We start from the raw sequence: 24605 nt of genomic DNA, 5'->3' as shown, positions 1-24605 counted from the left end.
AGGCTATGGTAAGGGTCAAGTGCCTCTGTGTGTATAAAACATGCAGATAATGCCAGGCTGGGACAAACACAAGATGCTAAGGACAAGCTATAAAGTTATTGATCCTTGTGTCAGGAGAAGATGCAGAGTTTCAGTGAACTATTGCTATGTGACAGAAACTCAGTTTAAAACGGAGGACCATGGTCAAACAGTATGGCAAAGCTCAGCAGGGACGGCTCGTCTCCACCCTGTGGGTCAGCTGAGGTGACTCTTGAGTCCCTCTGGACTTGGGGGCTGGAACTGCCAAGATGACGTCTCCCCAGTCTAGTATCTCAACTGGGGTGACCTGGAAGGTAGGCGTGACTGGCCCTCCAGCAGAGTGGCTCAGGGTTCTAGTTCCATAAAATGGAAGCTCTGCTCTCCAGGTGGGTACAGTTTTGGATCTATAGTTAATTCCTTCTGTGGTCTCTGGACCAGATCTTAATTTATATAAGCCTTTTCTTTTCTTATCTCTTTTTTTAAAAAAAGCTTTTTGGAGTTTTATCTTCATTTTCACTTATTTTATTCATTAGAGGATACAGTTAAACATACAGTGGCAAAGAAATTAATTGAGGCCCTGCCCGCAAGGGCTCAACAGGAGACAGACATTAAATAAACAAAGAAATAAAAAGCTTTCAAATGTCACTGTGCCAGGGAGGAAACTACAAGGGCAGTGTTAGAGAAATGTGGAAAGAGAAACCTAAACCCTCTGAGGAGGTGATATTTAGGGACATCCTGCCAGATGAGGAAGACCTAATTTTGAAAAGAGCTGAGTAATAGGGTCACAGACAAAATGAATTGCTTGTGCAAAGGCCCTGAGGTGGAAAAGTTGAGTCTATCACTGAAACCATTGTGGCTGGAGCTTAATGACCAGTGGTTCCTTAGGATTATAGCAGAGAGGACTTGTGCTCCAGATCATGCAAGGACATCCAAACCCAAACCCAGGGTGCTTGGCTTTGGTTTGGGAGGCAATGGATAGCCAGTGAAGGTTCTAATGGGTAAAGGTTGTTTTGATGGCCACGAGCAAACTCAAAGGATGAATGGTTTTCTTTTTAACTTTGGGTGGCCCTAGCTGGTTTCCTCTGGAGCAAGATCCTTATTCTTCCCATCTTCAAATTGGGGGTGACATTGACAGCACTGAAACTAGAGAACTTATTGATGTCACTCAACAATGGCCCCTGAAACCATTCTAAGTGGAACCTAATTTGGCAGTCTACTCTCAGATAAATATGACCATTGTTTCAATGGTCTAGGCTGTTGTCAGAGCTAAGGTACCTTGTTTTAAGTCATTGCAAGTTTTCGTGAGGATTAATTGAGAAGGCGTGTGAAGGCCCGGGCTTTGCACCACATGTAGGTTCCCCAGCATGTTCCCCTCGGCAGCCCAACACCTAGCCTCTCAATGATGAGATGGGTCTGCTCCTCTTTCTCTCTCCTCAAGGTTGACTTTGATTAGGACTCTGCCTGATAGATCCTCCTATCCTCTCCTCTTTGTTTTCTTTCCTCAAGGTCAATTCTTTGTTGTAAAGTTCTCTATTCTAACCCTTCCCTCTTCTTACATTCTTGTGGATATCCTCAGGACTTCATCCCTTATGTACCCTCAAAAGGTTCATATATATTTTCCCAAATAAGTCTTTCTGTGAAAGATAAAGGGATATTTCAAATGTTTACTAGTTTTGACTGTTTTCTTTAGTATTAATACCCTTCCTCTGCATGGTTGGGTACCTGTGTCTGTACATCACTCAGCCCTGGAACCAGCAGAGCCCAGGAAGTAAGACCAAAAGCCAGCTGCTTCTCATAGATCTGTCTGGAAACATTAAATGTATTTATATCAGCCTCTGAGGTTGTGCACACTTAATGTTCTTCGGGAATGGAAACAATATTGGTTTTAAAGTTGTCCTGAGAATTAACCGGCAGGAAATCTATCGAAGGGTATAAAATTAGAATAGTGTATATATAAATTGACTGGTCTTATAATTCAGGAGGCTTTTTGAAGTATTTTATAGCCCTGCTCTCTGCCAAGTGAACTACAGACCATAATAAAATGATTGCTGTATTTAGAGAACATCGGATACAGCTACTGTGACGATTCTCTCTTGCAGGTTGAGGTCGATCCAATCACTACGTTCCCTCTGAAAGGTTTGACGCCCCTCACCGAGTATTCCATTGCCATTTTCTCCATCTATGAAGAAGGGCAGTCTTTGCCTCTGGTTGGAGTTTTCACCACAGGTAAGCCTCGTTAGGTTTTGGAAGTTTTGCAAAAGTAACCATATAGAAACCAAAACCTAAAACAGCTTCTTCAGTTGTGATTTTAAAGATATTGCATTTTCACTTTTAAAATATTATTAACAAACAATTACATAGCTAGCATATGTACTAATTGTTTTGTACCAGAGTGAAGAAAAGAGAGAAGTTTGTCTCCCTTTAAAAGGTCTAAGTTTTAAAAAGCATGTGCATTCTTCTTATTCTAATCTCACACCTTCTTCTTTTATTCCTTGATGTAAACGATTTGCTTCCCTTTTTCATCCACGTGTGTTCATTAAGTTGCATTTCCAAATACTGATATCCAATCATTTTGGCCAACAAAAAAGTGACAATTTCTTATTACTTAACCTAATGCATCATTATAGCTATTTCTGTTTTCATGGAGCCTAAAAATATTAACACAAGAAAGAATGTCTTAAATACTAAACTTAAATAGAATGTATGCATACATGATTTTCCTATTCTGTATTTACTCTGTAGTTGCCCAAGAAATTATAGAACATTTTTCCTCTTGGTGCAACAATTATATTGTTTGCCTTCTGAATTTGTCAATTGGCCTCAGACACAAATTTATTTCTGTATTGAAGAGATGACAGGTAATTTAGAAAGAAATGAGAGTACTGATTGAGAAATGTTTACAGAAAGATACAATAATTTCACAAAATCTTGGAAGGTCTGATAAATAACATTTCACTCCTGATGACATCCATGTGAGAACATTAGAAAGATGAAGATTCTTCCCCAGAATGTAGTACCAGTGAATAATTTAATCACTGAAGCAAAAAAGCCTAAAAGGAAACATTTCTCCAGTCTCTGGGGTACCATTTTGTTTATTTACTCAAAATACTTGGAAGATAATATCTTTATAAAATTATGAATATAGCATTTTTATTTTTTTCATGCTTAAAAGAGGCAAATAAATAATCTAAGGGTTCCGGAATTACTGGGACAAAATTTGAAAGTCTGCTATTTCCATGGTTTTCCTAATTTATGCTGTTGGTAGATGCTGGAAGTTGAAATGTAATGCCACACTAGACTGATGGGCACTGCCTTTCCTTCTATGGTTTTCCAAAAGCAAAAGATTCCTTATGGAGACTTTTCTTCCCACAGCCCCTGGGAGCTGTTTGGGTTTTGGCTTTCTTGCCCTTTCATTTCCCTAACAAAATCTTCCTGTGCTTCCAGAGGAAGTTCCAGCCCAGCAATACTTGGAAATCGACGAGGTGAAGACAGACGGCTTTCGAGTGACCTGGCATCCCCTCTCTGCCGAGGAAGGGCAACATAAGTTGATGTGGATTCCAGTCTATGGTGGGAAGACTGAAGAGGTAAGTCGTCTGAAAGAGATGAAAATGGATCTGGAGCATGTTCTGTGCTGCATGGGAGTTGGTCTTCATTTTAAAACAGATTGGGAATCCCAGAGGTCATTAATATTGTGCAAGGCATGGAGTGTCACAAAGGTCAAACCGTATTATTTTTCTAAGACTAAAATGCATTGTCTCCAGGGCTTCAGTCATGTATCTAATACATTTCTAGATTCTTTTACTTTCCTACAGAACGTGTAATAAAAACTTCAAAGTACCACCTTTAGAATATTAATAATATTGATAATTAAAACTGATTTTAGCAGCCTTGGTATTCCTTATGCTTCATTATTTCTTGATTACACTCAGAATGACAGTTTTTTCCTTGTTTTTTTTTAAAAGCGCATTTCCCCCCCCCCCTTTTTAATTCAACTAAAACTGATTACTAAGCACTACATACTTTTTAGGTTGATCTAAAGGAAGAGCAAGACTCATATGTTATTGAGGGTCTGGAACCTGGCACTGAATATGAAGTCTCGCTGTTGGCCGTACTTGATGATGGAAGTGAGAGTGAGGTGGTGACCGCTGTAGGGACCACACGTAAGTCTTGTTCTGGGGCAAGTGGGACTTCAGCAGCACCCACCATCCACACTGACACTCCCTTCACCACACCAGGCTCCCTCTCTATCTGCCTTGTCCCTGGCTATGGAGTCTTCAATTATTCTCTGTCCTTCAGAGTTCGCCATATATCCCTACCTTCCATGAAACAGTCATGTGAAAAATCTTAACATTCTGAATCCTTACACTGTGAGGAAGTGATCATATCTGTCTTATTCATTATTGTATTCTCCACACTTAGCACAATTGTTGGTTTGTTTTCACTGGATGATAAATATTCATTGGATTGATGGATGCACGAATGGATGAGTGGGTGGAAGAAAGGATGGAATAATTTTTGAATGAATAAATTGGCAAATAAATAAACCTATGGCTAACAGGTCCAAGAGTTTCTGGAATTTTCCAAGTTGATCATGGTTCCAAGAATTTTGTACAAAAAAATTTACTCATTGATTGATTTATTCCTTCATTTTTTTAAAAAAAATGTGAGCTATTAACTGCGTATTAAACTGTCTTAGATTGGGTTTCCTGGAATCAGATTTTGAGACAGAAAATTGCATCCAAGAGGTTTATTGAAGAGTGCAGTTAGGAGACACTTATGTAAGAAACCGAAAAGTGTGAGATGGGGAATAGGGAGAAGCTGAAACTGAGCCTTCAGCTCATCCTGTTAAAAGCTCTAGGGCTAGAACCACCCTTCTGAATTGCCCCAAATTGTGGCAAAGGAGCTGGGCCTTTACATCCCCACATCACCCATCATTGGAGTTGCACTGTTCCTTGGCGGGGCAATTCCTAGAGCTGTTGAGACTTGGCAGACAGTATTCCAGCACCTGGAGAATAGATGTGTTCATCAGCACATGAATGTAAACACCTCTGCTGCTCCATTCCATGTGCACCCAGGGAGGGTACTGGAAAGAGACCATGCACTTCTTGCCAGAGCACATTGCCCTCCTTGGTGGTCTTGCTTGGCAGCCCTTTCACAACTTGGTCTAGCAACTCGGTTTAATTTCCTTTAATTATCACGGTTATGCCACTATTTCAAAATAATTGGGAGGTTTCATAATTTTGTGGATGTAATTCAGATGTTTATATGAAGTCTGGTATCTGTGATGTGAAACCAGCCTCTTTGGGCTTTGGTTTCCTTATTCATGGAACAGATATGCCTGCCTTACTTGTGACTCACTTTTCTTGTCTTCCAACCGTAGTCAAGTTTGTTGGAGGAAGAAAGTAAGATAATGGAGGTGAAATTTTCTTTAAAAGTTATTAAGTGATTTATGCAAATGTATAGAGGTATTGTCATTATAAAATTTTAAAATAATGAATTTTTTTTTTTTTTTAGTTGATAGTTTTTGGACAGAACCAGCCACAACCATAGTACCTACCAGCCCTATAACTTCAGGTAAGAACACACAGGAGACCATTTTTCCAATACAGAAGTCATATTTTATTTAATATTATAATTAGGGAAGAGATGCTGCCCTCTTCCATGTCTACCAAACCGGTTCACATTTCCTGCCACTCAAACTCTCAAAATCTTCTTTACCATGGTACTCCAGCCTTCTATTACTCCAGCCTCCCTGTTAAATCTCTCTGCCTTTTTCATCTCTGTCTTTGATTCCCATTCACCTTCCAGAGCATGTTAACATAGTAACATCGCTGGGGGTCTTTGCCCCCTCTTTATCTCAGAGATATCTCCTACTGCTCTGTTGAGAATTATTATGTCATGGTTTTTGTGCATTTTTGTGGGTAAATAAGATTTGGCTAGTCCACCAGCTATTTCCTCTCCCCTCCACTGCAATACACCTCCCAACTAGCTATCAGAGGTGACTAAGTAACATATACACTCACTTCGGTGGTTTACAGTTACCCATTCATTCATTCATTTCCTCTTCAATTAATCTTTACTGAGCCCTCCTTTGTGCCCTAACATCTCTTTATTGTAACATCCAAGATCTTTCCTGATAGTTCCTGCTTCCCTTCCTGTCCTCAACTGTATTTCCTACTCTTTCTCCATTTTCTCCTGACATTTCGGAACTCCTTGCCTTGAATTGAGGAGTTCCCTCCCATTCCCACTGCCTGGTATCCTGCCAGGTAAATGTCCATCTTTTATCTCTTCTGCGACATTCTTCCTACTTTTGTCAAGGTTATGTCCTGTATATCTCAAAAGACCTAACGAAGTCAGACACACTGAAGGAATGCAATGAATGTTTTCAGAACGAATGAATAAATGCATGAAGAGGAAGATGTAGTGGAGATGCGCAGGGGAAAAGGCAGTCAGGGCAGAAGGGAGAAAGGAGAAAAAACAAATGAAGGAGCAGGCACCTCCAGAGATGAGGACACAGGTGAAGGAGTTTGGACAAGTGTCAGAGAGAAAAGATAAAATCTGTGGGCTGAATGGATAAAGGCACTCTGGATGGAAGAGTTGTTCTTGAATGACAAGTGTCAAAACCAAAATGGGGGACAGGTAGATGGGATGCGTGTTGGATGCTCATTGCACAGGAAGGGTGATGAGATCTGGTGCAGCAGGACCACTTCTAGTGTGACCTGCTTATGTCTATGCTCCCCTTTGGGTTCATGGGTTGATTTTTCAGTCCAGGATATTTTCCCAGGATATCCTGAATAGTGTGTATGCAAGGCTGATAATCTAGAGCAGTCCATGACCTCATCTTGTAAACATCTCTTAAACCCATGCCCTCCTAAACCTGTAGTTACCTTGACTTCCCATTAACCACTAGAGTGCAGCTGTTCTTGCTTCATGTGGCTCTGCATCATAGATCTATCTTCAGTGATGCTCCTTGCCACTCCACAAGTAGTCTCCATGGCTCATTTTGGAATATGCAGGGGTTGAAAGTTCTTTAATCCTCGGTTGTGTTTATTTCAGCTTTCCAGACAGGAATCAGAAACCTGGTTGTAGATGATGAAACCACTTCTAGTCTGCGGGTAACATGGGACATTTCTGACAGCAATGTGGAGCAGTTTAGGGTGACCTACCTGACAGCACAAGGGGACCCTGCGGAAGAAGTGGTAGGAACGGTCTGTATAAATACAGCTAAATAGAAACTCCACAGACTTTCCTAACAGAACTAATGTCTCCAGAGACTAATGAAAGCTTTACTGCTCATTGCATGGTGACTCTACCAACTCCAGAAGCTAATGTTCTTGATAAACTCAAACTTCACTGCTGATTTCTTGATTAGCTTTCTAACTCCAATTTTTTTCCACACATGTGTTTCAAGCTATAAAACCTTTAAATCTTGTTTCTAACATTGCTTCTGCTGCCTTGATGACTTGGAACACCAAAATTGGGTCATAAAAGGTCTATCACATACTTATATCTGTAGATATATAGGTGGATAAAGTTTAAGATAGGTATTTAACATTTTTTTTGCACTTGGCAATCAGATAAAAAGCTTTTCAAGCAAAGCACACATGAAAGGTCTTTTTTATGTAGTTGAAATGTTTCTAACAAAATGCCATCCATTAACAAATAGTTATTTTTTAAAAAATTTTACTGATATCAATTCATTTCAAGATTTATAGTAATTTCTTATATATCTTAATCATGGGTGTCTCCCCTCATGGATTTAGATTTTTATATGTCGTGTTTTCTTTAAGTTGATCTATCTTTATTTCTTTTTTCTATACGGCAAACCTGCCACCCTCTTAATCATGGCCTCCACATGTTCTCTTAATATACCATATTTAACTTTGTTTTGTAGATGTGGGTCTAGGAACCAGATAACTCCAGTGTTCAGCCAGAAGAAATTTGTCTTTTTCATCATGCAATATGATTTAGCGAGCCTCATTAATTGAAGTTTTGGTCTTGTGCTGCATTAGTTTTGACACTCTAAGAAAGAAATTTTTAAAATTCATCACTGCTCAAGAATAGGGTTATTCTTTCTTTCCCTTCCTGACTTAAAAAGTCTTGGGTGGAAAATCATTTTTATTTATGTGTATACATAAACTATTACTTGAGTTCAAATTTTTTTCAGGAGAGTATTGTATTTCTAATGGAAAGAGGAAAGCTTATAGGGCCCAATGAAGGTCTCAACAAGAACCCTATCCCTGTGAACAGCCAGAAGATCCATGAATTGGTCTGGGGATACTTATGGAAAGTTAATGATCTCAAACAAAATCCACTCTTACCATACATTTCAAATGATTCATGACTGGCAAATTTTTTTAAAAATGTACTTAAGTATGGCAATTAATGTAATAATTTGCAGTGTTTTATTTTTCCTAACATTGTCTTCCTGTTATGGCTCAGTTCCTAAAAGTGAGATCCATAGAAACTTTCCAGACTATGGGTTTTTCATTTTTGTTTTTGTGAATTTTTCTTACTCTTTCCAAGAAACACATTAGCTTCTTGGTGAATTATTCCTGTTAATTAGGAAACAGTAACAATTTAATCTCACACATGCACTTGTGAGCTACACAAACCAAGGTGAAATAATAATAATATTTACTTTGGGCTGTTTCTAGATAATTTTCCCTTTGCTAGTTTCTTTCCTTTAGCACTGTTTATTTTTGAAACACTTGGACACCTACACGAAGGGGGAAAATGATCAAAGTCTTAGTCTGCCCCAGTTAAACAAACCTTTAATAAAAATGAAAAATATTGATATATTTGGTGGTGATTATTTACTATGCAGAAGTATTTGTTTTTGTATTTTGCTTTTGCTGTATTAAAAAATGTACTGTAGTATTCATTAAATATCAAACTCTTTTGGTGCATCTTAATTAAACTAGATTTGTGCACACAGCTTACAAGCACTTTCTTAATTTATATAGGGACTCACCTGAGGATAGATTGAGAACTTGTTTCCTTGTTAGTGCTATACAAATGGATTAGTGTTATTATTAGAAATAGAAAGTGGGTGCATCTAAGTTTAGATTATGAAGCTAAGGTAGGACCATCAGATGTGGACCTATGCCAAAGAACACTGATCTTACAATCACACAGACCAAATGATACCTTAAAATAAGGATGCATACAGAGAAAGACAGCTGATAAAAACATTATAAAAGCAAAAGGAAATGTGTCCAGAGAAGAGGTATGACTCCTAATATGTTTCCAAAATTTCCTTAACTATAAACACTGATTGTATTTGTATAAGGAAAGAATAAGAGAGCGTTGGAAACTAGTACAGGTATACAGCATTGCAAACCAAAGAAAACAGGGTAATTAAATTTATAAGTTAAGGTATGTGAATTAATTATATAGATTCTAGGTATAATCAAATCTACCAGACACTTTCAAGAAAAAAAATTAAACACTTAGAAATAAAACTGCCTGCCAATATTTCATAAAGATTAACTTTCAACTCTTTTTTGAAATTAGAAAAAGTGGCAACGACATTGTCTCCATTGTGTTAGAGCAGGGAGATCTCTTATTTATTTATTAAAAACCAGACTTTCTAGAGCCTGGGTTTCAAAAGCATTAACCATGGCACACCTATAATCCCAGTGGCTCTGGAGGCTGAGACAGAAGGATTGCATGTTCAAAGTCAGACTCAGCACAAAGCAAGGCACTTAGCAACTCAGTGAGACCCTGTCTCTAACTAAAAATGCAAAATAGGGCTGGGGGTGTGGCTCAGTGGTTGAGTGCCCCTGGGTTCAAGCCCCAGTAACTCCCCCCCCCGCGAAAAAAAGCATTAACCATGGCCTGAATTTTCAGTTGTAAGGAATTTTCTAGAGTAGGACTACTCAAAATGGACCTTGGTCTCCTACATGATAAGTTCAGATTTAACATTAAGCTTTTAAAAATGTGGATAGCCATTTGACATTGCTGCAGCCATCCAAGAACAAGATGATGATCACTTTTCTAGCAAACTGGTATTATTGTATTTTATGCAGATATTGGTCTACAGTGGATTGGAGTTAAATCAAAATACAACCATTAACTCTTAGTCTTTAATCACAGAGAGTTTGAGAACCACTGTCTAAAAACAGATGGGACTGTTATAAAATGAGACTCCAGTGAGATACAGAGGATCCTTTTTCTACTCCAGGCAAAAATTTGCTGTTTGTGGCCCAGTCCGCTATGAAGAAATTTGGGTCATAATGGAGCCAGATAAAGTTGCATTTCTGCAAAAATTAAAAACATGAAGTTTACTGGCAAAATTTTCATTCTATTTAACCATGAGCATCCTATATAGATTAGTTTTATAAATAAAACCACCGTCTGCTTTTGCCTATATATTTGTGCACACAGCTTACAAGCACTTTCTTAATTTATATAGAAACCCAATTAAGGATAGATTGAGAACTTGTTTCCTCAAATGTTAGTGCTATACAAATGGATTAGTAGTATTATTAGAAATAGAAAGTGGGGTGCATCTAAGTTTAGATTATGAAGCTAAGGTAGGACCATCAGATGTGGACCTATGCCAAAGAACATTGGTCTTACAATCACACAGAGCACAATAATACTTGAGGAAACACACACACACGCTCACACACACACACACACATTTGTTTGTTTGTTTGTTTTACTATGCTTTACCTAAACAAGCAGAGGCTAAGCAGGAAAAACTTTGCATACTCCAGAAATTTCCATTTCACTGTTCCAAATAAGTATCATGAGTGTAAAAAGTTTAAAGCAATACATTTGTGTGAGATAGGGGGCCAATGTTAAAATAAGGTGTGGACTCTATTCTCACATTTATGTTCCTTTACTGAGCTGGGCCTCAGTTTTACCATATGCAAATGTGTGAAATGACAAGGTGGTGATAAAGATTAAGCCAATAACTGTATTCAAATTCTTGAATAGCACCCAGCACATATACTTGCTAGATAAGTGAGAGCTATTGTTCTAATTCACAACAACAACTTGCTGGCAAGCAAAATGAATTCTTCAAAATAATCACACCACTTTTCAATATACCACAGGCTGAACTTGATTGGTTGCAAGGTCATGTGCTTTTCAATATGAAAGATGACCTTATTTAAGGAACATCCACATGGGTGGTTTGCTAGAAAGACAGCTTGGAATGAAAACCCTGGCTCTGTTCTCTGAAAGAGTAATATTTAAGATAAATACCCCAAAGGAAGCTACACTGTCAGAGTAATATAAGTCAGGGCACCCACTGTCACAGTTCTTCCTTAAAAGTCCTTAATGTCAGGGTCGTCTGACTTTAGAATAAAGCAGAGCCCCTCTTTTTCATTGCTCCTTCCCAGGACCCTGTGTACACACATCAATGCAACTCTGTACCTTTCAATGCTCCTTCCTATGAGGAACAGAATCTTATTAATCTAATATAAAATCATCTAATTCAGACTTCCTTTTTCATATTAAAAAACATTGCTTTTTAGAGCTTTGCAATATCTTAGCAACAGCTGCTTCTGGGTTCAACTGGAGGCTTTCTAAGGCTTAATCCATGATTTATAGGTTTCTTCCTTCATCCAGGAGTAGACAGCACCGCCCTTTGCCTGCTGGCATTTCACCCAGCCCTTGAATGGAAAAGTCTCTAGCTGTTCTGGTCTTGTGACTCCCTTCAACCCATTTGGGTTAGTTCTTACATCCTAGTGTTTTTTCCAGGCCTGATTTTGTTCCTTAAATGGTCCAGAGATGTGCCAGCATCTAACTACTGGAGCACAGGCTGCAAATTTTGTGCTTTCAGCATTGAGCATATGGAGCTTTTCTGGTCCACACTATGCTCTTAGGGATGTGAGGTTTGCACTACTGCACACTATGGTGTGTGGCACTCATGCTTGAGCAGTTAACCCTGGTGCTGCGTTTCTTTTTTTTTTTTGGCATCTTCTTAGAGACAGAAGGATCATGATTGCAGATTGAGGAAGACATCTCCTTTTGGAAATAAAAAAAATTGCAGCACTTTTTAGTGTAGCTGGTAAATATGTTTCAACTTGGAAAACTTGGCTCCCATGCATGGCTCTGTTGCTCTTGGCTAGCATCCATTCTTTCTAACTGAAAGAATAAAAATGCTGGGGTCAGGTTATCTCTGAGGGAGGAAAGCAGGGGAGGCTGAGTTTGCAAGAGGACACTTAAGTTGAACCCAACTGATAAGCAGCAGTATGAGTTATAAAATGAACACTCCTAGTCCATAAACACCTGCTAGGCAAACAGACCATTATTCTGTCTTGTGAGGACTTCACAAGTGCTGAGAAGATGTTGACAGAAGAATACTCCTTAAAGTTTAAGAGCTTCAAACCTGAGCCTTCTGTATCAGTGGGTGTAGACTAAGGGTTACTGCAGAGGGGCATTTCAGAGAAATGCTCTTGCGTGCATGCCCCTTCTTTTCTCACCATGCCCTGAGCATGTCCCCTGCTCTGATGGTCTCTGAGTGTCTACAGTCTCTGATGATTTCTAAATGTCTCCATTAGTAGGTCAGTGGGAAGAGGGATCTTACTAGGACTATGGTCCCTACTTTTCTATTCAGGTTATGGTGCCTGGGAACCAGAACAATCTCCTTCTGAAGCCTCTCCTTCCAGATACTGAGTACAAAGTCACAGTGACTCCTATCTACACTGATGGCGAAGGTGTCAGCGTCTCTGCCCCTGGAAGAACCTGTAAGTGACGCTTTCTCCTTTTGAATATGAACTGACTCATAAACTGGAAATGTCTTTTTCCCAGTAATGTGTCCTGAAAGATACAGCATAGTGACATGAAAAGAGCAAAAGTGATTTGGAAACAGAAAATCTGTGTTTGAATCTTGTCTTCACACGCAAGCTGTCTGGCATTGGGCAAGTTGCTCAACAGCTCTGGGCTTAAGTTTTCTTTTCTATGAAAACTAAGACTTGAAAAGCAAATAATCTCTGTCCTCCAGCATCTGATTCATCACAGGCCTGTGGATTCATCAAAATACTCTCATTTCCCACTAGACTCAGGATAAATCCACCATCCTTCCAGTGGCTCTGCACAACTGTATGACCTGGACCCTGCTGATCTCTTTGATCTCACCTCCTAACTAGTCCTAGCTCTAGCCTGCTTTCTGCTGGGCATGGGACTCTATGACTGTTCCTCCTTAGGCTATGGCTAGTCAATCCCCTCCTGTGGAACATTTTCCCAGATATTGGCATGTTTGCTTTTTCTTTTCACTGTGGTCTTAGTTCAATATCAAACCTGCCCCAGCATTTTTTGAACATCTCATGCAAACTAGTTTCCACTCTGTAACATTGTCCTGTTTTTTGTTTGCCTTTTGTTTTTGATCATGTGATGGCACGATTTACTGCCTTGTGTTCCCTTTTTTGCTCATGGATTTATTCACTGCCCATCTCCCATCTCTGCAAGGCAGGCGTCACAAGAGCCTTGGAGCGCATCTATGCCCTTCACCTTTGCATGCGAAGCTCCTACAGCAGAGTGTGGCACAGAGGAGACATCGTGAAATGTTTATTTAAGATGACTTGGCCATAAAATTCAAACGAGGAATGGGTGTGAAAACACTTAGTTGAAGTACTCCAAAGTCTCAGGGGTCTTCATCACTGTAATGGATATCTAATTTTGCATAAAGACTAATGTAGGGTATGATGGTTTCAAACAGTTACCATTTTATTATTGTGTGGATTAGGAAATTAGGCAGCTCCACTTGGTATCAATTAACATCACCCAGTGGTATTCACTTGGTGGCTGCTTTGGTCTAGAGGGTCCATGACAATTTACTAATCTAGCATCTTAGTGGAAACAGCTAGACTCAGTTCTCTCTCTCCTCTCTCTACTAGTGTCAGAGCCTCTCCATGTGGTTCTTTCAACAAAGTAGCCATATATCCTCATGGCGACTGGGGTCTATGAAAACAAGATATCCAAGAGGCAGGAAGTGGAGACTGCTGGACTAGTTCAGGGCTCTGAATTAGTGTTACTTGTGCTGCAGTGTATTGGTCAAGGTAGTCACAGATCCCTCCCAGAACTAAACAGAGAGTTGTGGCTTCCATGTCTCAATGGAAAGACGATCAAAAAAAAAAAAAATCTATGACCATCTTTAGTCCATCATAAATACTAAGTAGTTAAGTGAGATCATGTGCAGAAGAGTGTCAGAGACTGAATTCTATGCCCAGGGCAGCTGAATGTGGATTTTTTTTTCATCTGAGTCTCTGCAAGTCATTAAAACTCTTCTGCCCAGAGTCCTCTGCTGAGCAAATAGCTATTAGCTCCTCCTCCAATGGCATTGACATCTGTCATCCCTGTGTCTGAGCTATTGTGCCTCCACCCAGACTCCATCCAAGCTGGCATATTTTTGTAAAGATCGCCTAGAGTATTGTGATCTTCCTTCCATATTTATTTCCCCTGTGGGGTCATGCGGAAGGAGAGATGGCCATGGGAAGAGCAGAGCAGTAATGGAGTTTCCAGCTTGGCCCTCCATTTTTGCCAGTGCCAGTATCTGGATTCGGTCTCCTCCACTGGATGATTGACTGCATTGTCTGCACTGGATACAGTGTCCCCACTCTGTGGATAGTGGATATCCATCCTCTACACAGGATATATTGTATGTGTCAAGAGGCTCGACAGTGGCATCTGGATTTGACCTATACAATGGGATTTTTACTATTTCTTTTAATTTTGCTGCTAAGTAAATGTTTGGAATCCACATACTTAAACAACAATGAAGAAAAATCAATCAATATTTACCCCACACAAGTAAAGACTAAAATAGACAATTACTGTAGAAAACATGACTTGAATCTCATTACAAAAGTGCCATTCTATGCAGCAATCTCTTGATAGTAAAATTATTTCAAAGTGAGTAAATGGTCCACATATTTGAAGAGTAATTAGTACAACAACTATGTTCTATCAACAATTAAATAGTGATACTGTCATGCGCATCACAGTTAGCAGAGCTCCTCCATGTGACTTTAATGTTTTTATAAAAATTGATAAAACAATAATACAGAATTTTAAAAATATATAGACAATATGAAGCTGAAAATAAAGAAATCCTTAGACTCTTGCCTCCAAGAATAATCATTATTCGTTTTGTGTGAGCAGCATCCTCAGTATCACTTTGATCACATGGAGCAGAGGGTGGTGTAAGTAGTAAATTTTAATAACACTATCCAACTTGATGTTACTTCACATTAACTGAGGAAAAGGGAACCAGCATGATATTGAATGGATTTCTGAATTCCAGACAGAACCCTTTCTTCACAAGAGGAATTTTCCATATATTTAATATTTAAAGCAACCACAGATTCGAAGGCTTCCCACTGTGTGTTTTGGTGCACTTCACCCTATGTCTTTAACCCTGTGGGACATTATCTTAGCTTTTGTTGACAACGGTGTAGGTCCTCAAGAAGGGAACTACACTGAATCTCTGTTTCTCCCTTTCTTCCCTGTTCAGTGCCCTCTTCTGGTCCCCAGAACTTAAGGGTCTCAGAGGAATGGTATAACCGGTTGCGCATCACGTGGGATCCTCCATCTGCCCCTGTAAAAGGCTATAGGATCCTCTACAAACCTGTCAGTGGTAAGTAATGCTCTGTCCCATGAGCAGGGATCTAAAATATATTTTAAGACAATTTTTTTTTTGTTCTGTTTCGGTAACTGTTTGATTTCTATTTTAAAGAAATAGGAAGAGCCTCTTATTTTTCAGAAAAAAAAGGTGTTTTTAGCATGGGCAGTGTTCAGACTGATATCATCAGAAGGGCGGAGCATGACCTGTGCTGCTGGCACAGCAATGACGTACACCTGACCTACTCATGCCCTAGATAAGGAACCAGCCTAGGAAACCTTCATTTTCTAGGAATAGGAAACGTTATGGCTTTATGGATATGGAAGTTCTAAATATTTGAAATCTCTAATTTTGATTTTTTTTATTCTGTCTCTTTGATTAGTTGAAAAAAAATATCATTGATCAACTTCTCATTCTGGAAACTTGGGAGATAAAACTCACCAAAGCAGAAAGATGCTTTTACAGCAGCCCCTTAGTTCAATGCCCAAGGAGACCCTGCTCCTCTGCCTTCTGCATCATTATATCTTAAAGGCAGGAGAAAGATGTAAATAGGGGGTGACTGTGCCCTTGGCCCGTATGCCTGTGAAGAGGAGACCATGTGCACTGCACCTCAGAGTATCATCTCCCTACGTTTAGCATGCTCATGGATGTTTAAGCTGGAAACTGAAAGCCTATTATAAACGTTTTTGCAATTTTCTAGACCTGGCTTTCAGAACTCTGGTTGGTCAACAGAGTTTCTACAATTATTCTTAACTTGGCAGGAAAATTTTAAAAACATTTTTTTGAGCCATTACAAAATGCTTTCTGCCTTTGAAAACTCCATTAGTCTAGATCTAATAATGAGATGAACCTGAGATGTTGCTCTTGTCCCTGTATCAATTTTTGCTTCTTCTGTTATGTCCAATTAATTATCCAGGAGCGGTTGTCATGGTGCCCATACAAATAAAATGGTCTCACCTCCAGTTTCCCCAGACAAGCACCTTTGTGAACCATGACAAATAAAATAGAAAGGATAGAGCACGGATGCACTGGCCTGCTGCATATTGAGTCTTTGGAACCCATTATCTATATATTTGTCTGCTTTTTGTTTTGTCTCTTTGCTTTAGGACTGAAGGTTATGTTAATTTGCAAGATATCTTTGCCCAAGTTCTTTTGATCATTTTACAAATATTTATCAATTTTTCTGAGTACCAATAGCTTTGGTTTTGAGTGGTGGTTCCCAAAATTGATGCAATATGCCCCCAATGGGGACATTTTGAATCATCACAACTTGGGGGCATGGGGATTTGCTACTGGCATGTAGAAAGTACTGCTAAACACTCTACCACTCACAGTGGTAATAAAGAAGCATCCAGTCCAAGTGTCAATAGTGCTGAGGTTGAGAAATCCTGTCCAGGCCCAGTGGGAGAATTGTATGTGGCCATTTACCCTGCACATACGGAGCAAGGGAAAATAGCTACTGATTGAACACATACAAACAAATACATGAATACATTGTTGGAAAGGGGCTTCTGGAGGAACATGATGAATATTTCAGGAACTTTCTCTAACTCAAAGCTCTTAAAGAATGGGCACATATGGAAAGATGCTGCACACAATAAATTTGTGTAAAACTTAGCAAAGAATGCTTTTAATGTGAAATCAAAGACACCAGCCAGAAACTGAGTTGAGACAGAGTTGAAGTTATAAAGGCCTGCAGCCAGCTGATCAAGGGCCTTGGGATAAAAGCTTCATCTGTCCAATATTAAAAATCCTACAAGGGGTTGATAAAACTGTAGCATCTACTTTCACAGCTAGTCTCCCACGTGGCAAGGTCTGGTCTGGTGTGCAGGACAAAATCTTCTGTTCCTTCCACTTGGGTGCTTGCTGAGGATGGAGCTAGGAAAATTGATAATGTTTTCTTCAATTGAGCAAGTACCTCAAATGTCTGTCCCAACAGAGTGGCTCCTAATAGGGTGGAAGATGGATTGTGAGGTGGGATAACTTGTTTGAGTAAGCACAAAGGGAAAAACCGTAATGGGAAAGGGACAGGTGCCTAAACATAATCTCCAGGCTGGTAGTCAGATACGGGTGTTAGAGCTGGATGTTCTAGGTTCAGAATCTCAGCCCTGCTCTCTGCTTGCTGGACAATCCTGGGCAACTGAAAAGCAGCTGACTGAGTCCAATTTGCTCTAAGAATTCTTGCATTTTTGCACATTCTGTCATAGCTGAAAGATATACTCCTTCTCCTTCAGTTCCTGGCCCAACCCTGGAGACTTTTGTGGGTGCTGACATTAACACCATTCTTATCACCAACCTCCTCAGTGGAATGGACTACAACGTGAAGATATTCGCCTCCCAGGCCGCAGGCTTCAGCGACGCGCTGACAGGCCTGGTGAAAACACGTAAGACTGATGTCCGTCCCCTTGCCCCAGCTCCATGTGGGGCTCTGCTGCTGGTAACCCAAGCCCTGCTTCAGCTGGCAGTTGCTTTCTCTTTTCCCTGGGTGTCGTCCTTTCTGGATGGTGTTTCCTGGAAAGAGAGGTGTGCTCTTTCCTCAGGGGAGTTCCCAGGCCTGCTTGGCAGGCGGGATGTCAGCACCTGGCTTTCAAACTGGCTCCACCATGGCGGATAGGATTTCCTTCTGGAAAGTCTTCGCTGGCGTTTCTCAAAATAAGTGAAATTTTCCAAACAGCAAGTAACCAGGCATGGCCAATGCCAGTCAGAGTTGGGCCAGGGGAAATTTGTCTTTTTTTCAAAACCATTCTCCTTCCAGCCTCTGCCCCCCACCCATACACCATCTATTAAAAGTATATGACACTCCACTCTAAGAACTTCTTTCTCTTTTATGGGGTTTTATGCTGTCTGCGCACTGTCTGGGACTTCTCGTTGGCACACAGCACAACAGACACCCATGGAATATGCAGTATTTTCCAAATTCCAGCATGTACATTCCATATTCCTCAAGTGTGTTATACCTCCACACCATCTGTGGAATAGATTTCTTTACATCAACTTACAGTTTTTGACCTAAATAGTTTTCAAAATCCATATATTTACTCTAAACATATTATCACTCTAAACAGATATTATTTTAAATAGCACATTAAAAGTAATACAGAAATGATCATCATAAAAACGGTTGAACTGTGATAATATAACCCTGAGTTCTATTAAACAGTACATGCGTATTCTTGAGAATGGGTGGTCATGGTAGCATCAAAAGAATAACCCTTCGGTGTGCTGCTTGTTAGCTATGGCCTTGGGCAATTACCTACCTTCTCTGAGTCTAAGCTCTCTTAACTCTACAAGGAAGATAGACAATATCAGACAACAAAGAGCCTCTACTAAACTAGACCCCAGCCATCCTGGATTTCATAGAGGATTTTCTTTCATTAAGGGGGGCTTCCTTAATTCTCCTTTGTGGAATATCTTGAGGTCTTAAAGGCTAGATGCTGAACAAGTTCAATCTCAGTCAGTCTCTGTATTAGACCAAGCTTTGGTCTGTGGTTCTGACCTTGAACTTGGCTGCTGAAGTGACACTATTCCGGACCCTGACATAAACCTCGATGTATTTCTTTGTTGCTCTATGCCAGCACCCACTATCCCTCCTTCAGCTCATGTCAGATCTGCTGTGCATCTTCCCATTTCTCTCTCCTCTCTCCTTCTCTTGTTTGACTTTCCTCTTTGGATTACACTTCTTCAGTCTCTGATATTTTTCTTCCTGGCCTCTCTCCCTATCCTTTCTTCTCTCATTCTGTCCTCCTTTCTCTGCCTCTGTCTCTTTTCTTTTCTTTCCCCACTCTCTCAATAAACACTGAACATTCCAAACAATTTGTAAAAAACTGAGAATGTTAAAGTTTCATATATTCTTATCATTAATGTAAAAAAATAGGCTTATTATTTATTATCTTTCTCCTTAACAACAGCAACAACAAACCTCACATAATGGCACATAAGTAAATTTAATGTTTTTTTTTAATTTAGTATAGAAACCATTATTAATTTCCTTTTGTTGTACATGAGAGAAGTAGTTTAATTTGGTTTAGAAAAAACTTCCCTCTCTGCTGTAAGAGTAAGAAACAATCTACAGATAGAAATTATGTTTTATTTTATGAGTTACCTAAAAGATGGAGAAGTCAGAGAAAATTATATGGAAGGAAACAGTCTAAGACCATTAGGAAAGTAGATAGTATTAAAATTTTCTGGTTTTTTTTGCTTGTTTTTCTGTTTGAATCTGAATGATAAACCCCAGATGCTTACTCTTATCCTAGAGAAAAGTATATTTATATTGCTTGTCAAAATAATCACTTTTGCATATTAGTGTTCTAAGATTAATACAGATCTATGTGTTTTTAAGCTATTTGCACTATAAATTCTTTCATTTTAAAAATTTCAAAAATGTGTTCTTTCTCCTTCATTCACATTTTGTTTTGCTTTTATTTTTGATTGGCAAATAATCACTACCCATGTTTATGGGGTGCAATGCAATGTTTCAATACTAGCATGCATGGTAAAGATCAAATCAGGGTAATTAGCATATCCATAACTTTAAATTTCATTTTTTTGTGGTGATAACGTTCAAAATCCTCTCATAACTATTTTGAAATATGCAATGCATTTTTATTAACTCTGGCCACCCTTCCTACTGTGCACATACTAGATTTATTCCTCCAATCTAACTGTAACTTAGTCCCTGTGGACCAAGCTCTGTCCATTGCTCTTCATCTCTCCAGTCTCTGCTACCCATCCTTCTCCTCTCTGCTTCTATAAGATCAACTTTGTCAGATTCCACATATGAGTGAGATCACAATGAAATACTATTCAGCTTTTAACAATGATAAAATCCTGGGACTGGATTTCCCACCTCAGTGTGGAGCTTGGCATAAGAATTTTACTACAAATATCTTCAGACTTGGGGACATTTGTGGCAACATCTTCAGTGTGACGCATTTATCTTTCTATTTCATCATAGTGTTCTTGGGTGTGACCAATCTCCAAGTCAGCCAGATTGAAATGACCAGCTTGTGTGCTCGATGGGAGGTGCATCGTCACGCCACGGCCTACAGGATAGTTCTAGAACCCCTCCAGGGTGAGTACAGCCCATCACACATGCTGTCCTTGAGTCCTTGTGAACTTGGTTCCATGCAGATCACTGTGAGCAGCACACAAGTTACATGAGACAATAGCCCTCTTGAAGAACAATTGTGTGATGGTTAGCCATGCAGTATGTTGAGCCAGACTGACCAGCACATTGTCATGTGTCCTCCCCCAACCTCCATTTTTCTCAGCTCTCCGTAGGTGCAAGGCCAGTGCCGATCTGTGTCAATCGGTGTCAAATACACACATTTGATCAACACACTCTCTCTCTGAAGGTGCAGTGTGTCCATGTTGCCACAAACAAGTTCTTCAGCACCGCAGTTCTGAAGGATAACAGTGATATGGAACTTAACCCAAAAGTTGAAACACTAGAAACCTTTCTTCCCCATCCTTAGAAATACTGACAAGAGCCAAGTGCAGTGGTGCATGCCTGTAATCCCAGCTGCGCAGAAGGGTCTTGAGTTAAAAGCCAGCCCCGGCAATGGTGAGGCACGAAGCAATTCAGTGAGACCCTGTCTCTAAATAAAATACAAAATAGGGCTGGGGATGTGGCTCAGTGGTTAAATGCTAACCATCCGTGGTTAGCCCCTGCCAAAAATATAAATACTGACAAGAGCAACAAAAGTCTGATTCCCCAAAACTGAATGGCAAGGGCTGTTAATCCTCTTTTCGTGGTATTAGCATGGATGGCATTCAAAAATGAAATAAAATGATAACAATTACTTTAATTTGATTTGTAAAAACATTAGAAATGTCTTGTTATTTTGTGGGGGATTATAGGAGACATTAGAGAATCCCAAAGGAAAAAAAAATATGTTCCACACTTGATAGCAAAGTTGTTAAAAAGCTAGCCTGTTCTTTCTAGACAAATGACATTGGTTTCCCCCTTGTAGAAAAACAGAAGGAGTCAATTTGTTCAGGTCCAGATAAGACTGGGTTTACTAGCCCATATCTCTCACTATAATGACATTCAAAAATCCACAATTCGCACTTTTGAGCCAGTCCATAAAGGGAAAAACAGTTTAGGAGAGCCCTGAGACCATTTCAAAATATAAAATACAAGCTGAAGCAGGAAGAACATTCTAGAAGAATTTCCTGCCAGTCTCAGCCCAGATATTGTCTCAATAGCTTTGTTGTGCCACCACTTCCTTGATTCCATGTGTCTAAGCCTGACTCTGGCTCCACATATGGGAGTGGTTTAATATGGAATAAACAGTGAGGAAAGAAAGGAGAAGACAAGAATTTTGTGATGTGTTAAGTCTGATTTATGGGATGCTTAGCCAAAAGTAGATGAAAGATATAAAACTATTTGAGTAACAACTACAAAAATCATGAATCATATTTTATTTATCTTTATATGTCACTTTCAATATGGAAGGGTAGTGTTTATTAGGCTTTTAAAAAATACTAAGCAGGGCTGGGGATGTGGCTCAAGTGGTAGTGCGCTCGCCTGGCATGCGTGCGGCCCAGGTTCTGTCCTCAACACCACATACAAACAAAGATGTTGTGTCCGCCGAAAAAATAAATATTAAAATTCTCTCTCTCTCTCTTTAAAAAAAATACTAAGCATAATAATCACAGTCCCAAACTATCCTTTAATAATTTTCTTATTTTACATAATTTAAGAAGTTGGAATGGAGGAAACATAACGCCTATAGATATTCATTGTCTTTCATCAAAATTTTAACTGTATAGATTGATTGAGAAATATACGTATTGAAACTAGCTCTGTAAATGGAATTGGTAAGATCTGTACATATTTTTTATTCAGTGATTTTAATGTGGCATATTTGCAAGCAGCATTGTGATTCTTTATCAGAGCACATGATTAATGTGTGTGATACTGTTGATCGGGTAATCCAAGACCGCAATAATTTATTTCTAGAGCCAAGAACTTTGCTAGCCAAAAGCTGAGTTTGTATATGTACTGTTTTAATCTCCCATTTAAGTCAGCTTCTGCACCCTCAATATCATGTTCAGGCTGCCAGAGAACTTTCAGCTGAGCCTCTATAGTCTCAATTAAACAAGAGTGTGCAAAAGTCCTGTTCAGTTTACTTCTCTGCAACATTTATAGCTGAGAGATTTATGAGCAAAATTAGCCTGTGCCTCATTCTCCCAGTTGTCTAACTAAATATTATTTATCAGCAACAGATTCTAATCGACAGCTTCAAAGAGGAACATTGGTGGGGGTGTGAACACGGGGGTGGCAGTAGGAAACATGTAAATATGTTAATGTATATGATTTAGATCAAGGAATAGTCTTTCTGCTTGGGAGTGGGGCAGAATTAGGCTGAGCTTCTTTACATGACAGAGAAATGTGATGACCATTCTGATTCACTATCTCTGGAGGACTTGTGGCGAGATGTCCCTTCTTCTAAGGGCATGAGAGTCCCACGGCCCAGGAGTTAATAGCTCTGGGATGCCTTGCATTGACTCCATGTGCTGCCTCTGTAGAGATCTCTACTCTTCTACCCCAGCCAAAGGAGATACCAGGGATAAATGGGACCCGATTCCTTCACGTGTTGAAGAAAAGCTTTTGCCCCAGGTTGACCTATTTCTGAATGTCTCAGACAGCTTTCTTCAACTTAATGGATAAATTTTTCCCATGGCCCGATCATGTGCAATTTTTTTCTGACATGAAGTCAGTATAGACAGGTCTCTGCTATGACCACAACTGCTGCTCAGCTCTTTTCTCTGGGCTTCCATTTGTCTAAAAGTGACTTGATTTGAAGTCATTAACTGAGGCAATTACCTGTACGTTGCTTTTGTGAATAAAGTTTCCAGGCTGTATCATTCACATTTGTTAATTTTATTTATGGAAACCTAGATAAAAGGAACTTAAACCAAAAGTTCAAATTATTGGTTTCTATGTTGAGAGAACTGGAAGTATCCAACGCATGTCTATATCTAGGCATTCAGAGTCACCAAGAAGAAGTCTTTCTTAAATTTTTTAATTTGTTCTTTTTAGATATACATGAGAGTAGAGTGTATTTTGACATATTATACATGGAGTATAACTTATTTGAATTAGGATCCCATTCTTGTGGTTGAACATGAGGTAAAGTCTTGCTCCATCCTCTGCTCTGTTCTGCTCTCCTCTGCCTTCATTCTCAGCCAGGCTTTGTGTGGGCCCCAGTAAGATCCAGAATGGCATCTTCTCAAATTCTCTTTCTCAATATTTCCAACAGAAGTCCAGGAACTGAGTCATATTGGCCTGGTATGGATCACATGCCCCAAATCTGTCATTGAGTTCACAGGCATGAAATAAACTGACTTGGTTGGTCCTGGTTGCTTTCCACCCTGAATCTGGTGGTGGTAGCAAAGAGGGGTGGAGTGGAATTTAGTCCTCTCCAACTCATACAGACCAAGAGTGGGCAGGAATAGATCCAAAGAAAGGAAGATTAAATGCAAGACAGGCAGAAACCATAGATGTCCTCTACTTATGTAAATACTAAAGCTTTTTTAGGGCCAAGAGGAAAAAGAAAAGATTACCAGAAAGACTAGGTCCTCCTAGGAGGGACTGGAATACAAGCTGCCAATCATCTACTTGCCAAATTCAATTTTAGACTTTTGGGCAATTCTAGGACAGAACAAAGTGAAAGGCCTTTAATTGGATTTGTTAACTCAGAACCCCATGAGAAACCCTATTAATTTGGTGGGTGCTCTGGGGCTCTGTCCCTCTCTCCATCTGTTTTTGAGTTGACTTGGCACCTAGGGTTGGATATAGCATTTCCCTTTAAGTTTAGGTATTATATGCCACAAAGGCTCAAATATTGTGTTCCCTACCTAATCTCCACAACTTGGTGAACTTCTTTGTAGTTTGTTCCGAAAAGAGTTCAGAAGATATTCTACTGGTATTCTTTTTTTTTTTTTTTTTTTTTTTGTGGTGCTGGGGGTTAAACCCAGGGCCTTGTGCATGCTAGGCAAGCAC

The 24605-nt window shown here is 39.5% G+C and overlaps 1 protein-coding gene across 4 annotated transcripts in view; it reads left to right on the top strand.

Moving 5' to 3' along the window:
* The window catches only part of Col14a1 (collagen type XIV alpha 1 chain), a 198769-nt gene that overhangs the window by 82933 nt on the left and 91231 nt on the right, over window positions 1–24605 (top strand). For 3 of the 4 annotated variants that reach the window (XM_071602155.1, XM_071602157.1, XM_071602158.1), the window contains exons 15-23: window positions 2118–2244; window positions 3463–3602; window positions 4046–4178; window positions 5533–5592; window positions 7075–7226; window positions 12593–12722; window positions 15488–15610; window positions 17830–17979; window positions 20550–20666. In XM_071602155.1, coding sequence (XP_071458256.1) covers window positions 2118–2244; window positions 3463–3602; window positions 4046–4178; window positions 5533–5592; window positions 7075–7226; window positions 12593–12722; window positions 15488–15610; window positions 17830–17979; window positions 20550–20666 — 1132 coding nt within the window. The remainder of the gene's footprint in view (window positions 1–2117; window positions 2245–3462; window positions 3603–4045; window positions 4179–5532; window positions 5593–7074; window positions 7227–12592; window positions 12723–15487; window positions 15611–17829; window positions 17980–20549; window positions 20667–24605) is intronic. The other variant, XM_071602156.1, reaches the window with a different exon arrangement.

This window comes from Marmota flaviventris, chromosome 15 (genome assembly GCF_047511675.1).
Source record: "Marmota flaviventris isolate mMarFla1 chromosome 15, mMarFla1.hap1, whole genome shotgun sequence".
Lineage (NCBI taxonomy): Eukaryota > Metazoa > Chordata > Mammalia > Rodentia > Sciuridae > Marmota > Marmota flaviventris.
Note: the sequence above shows the minus strand (reverse complement) of the source record. Positions and strands in the feature narration are given on the sequence as shown.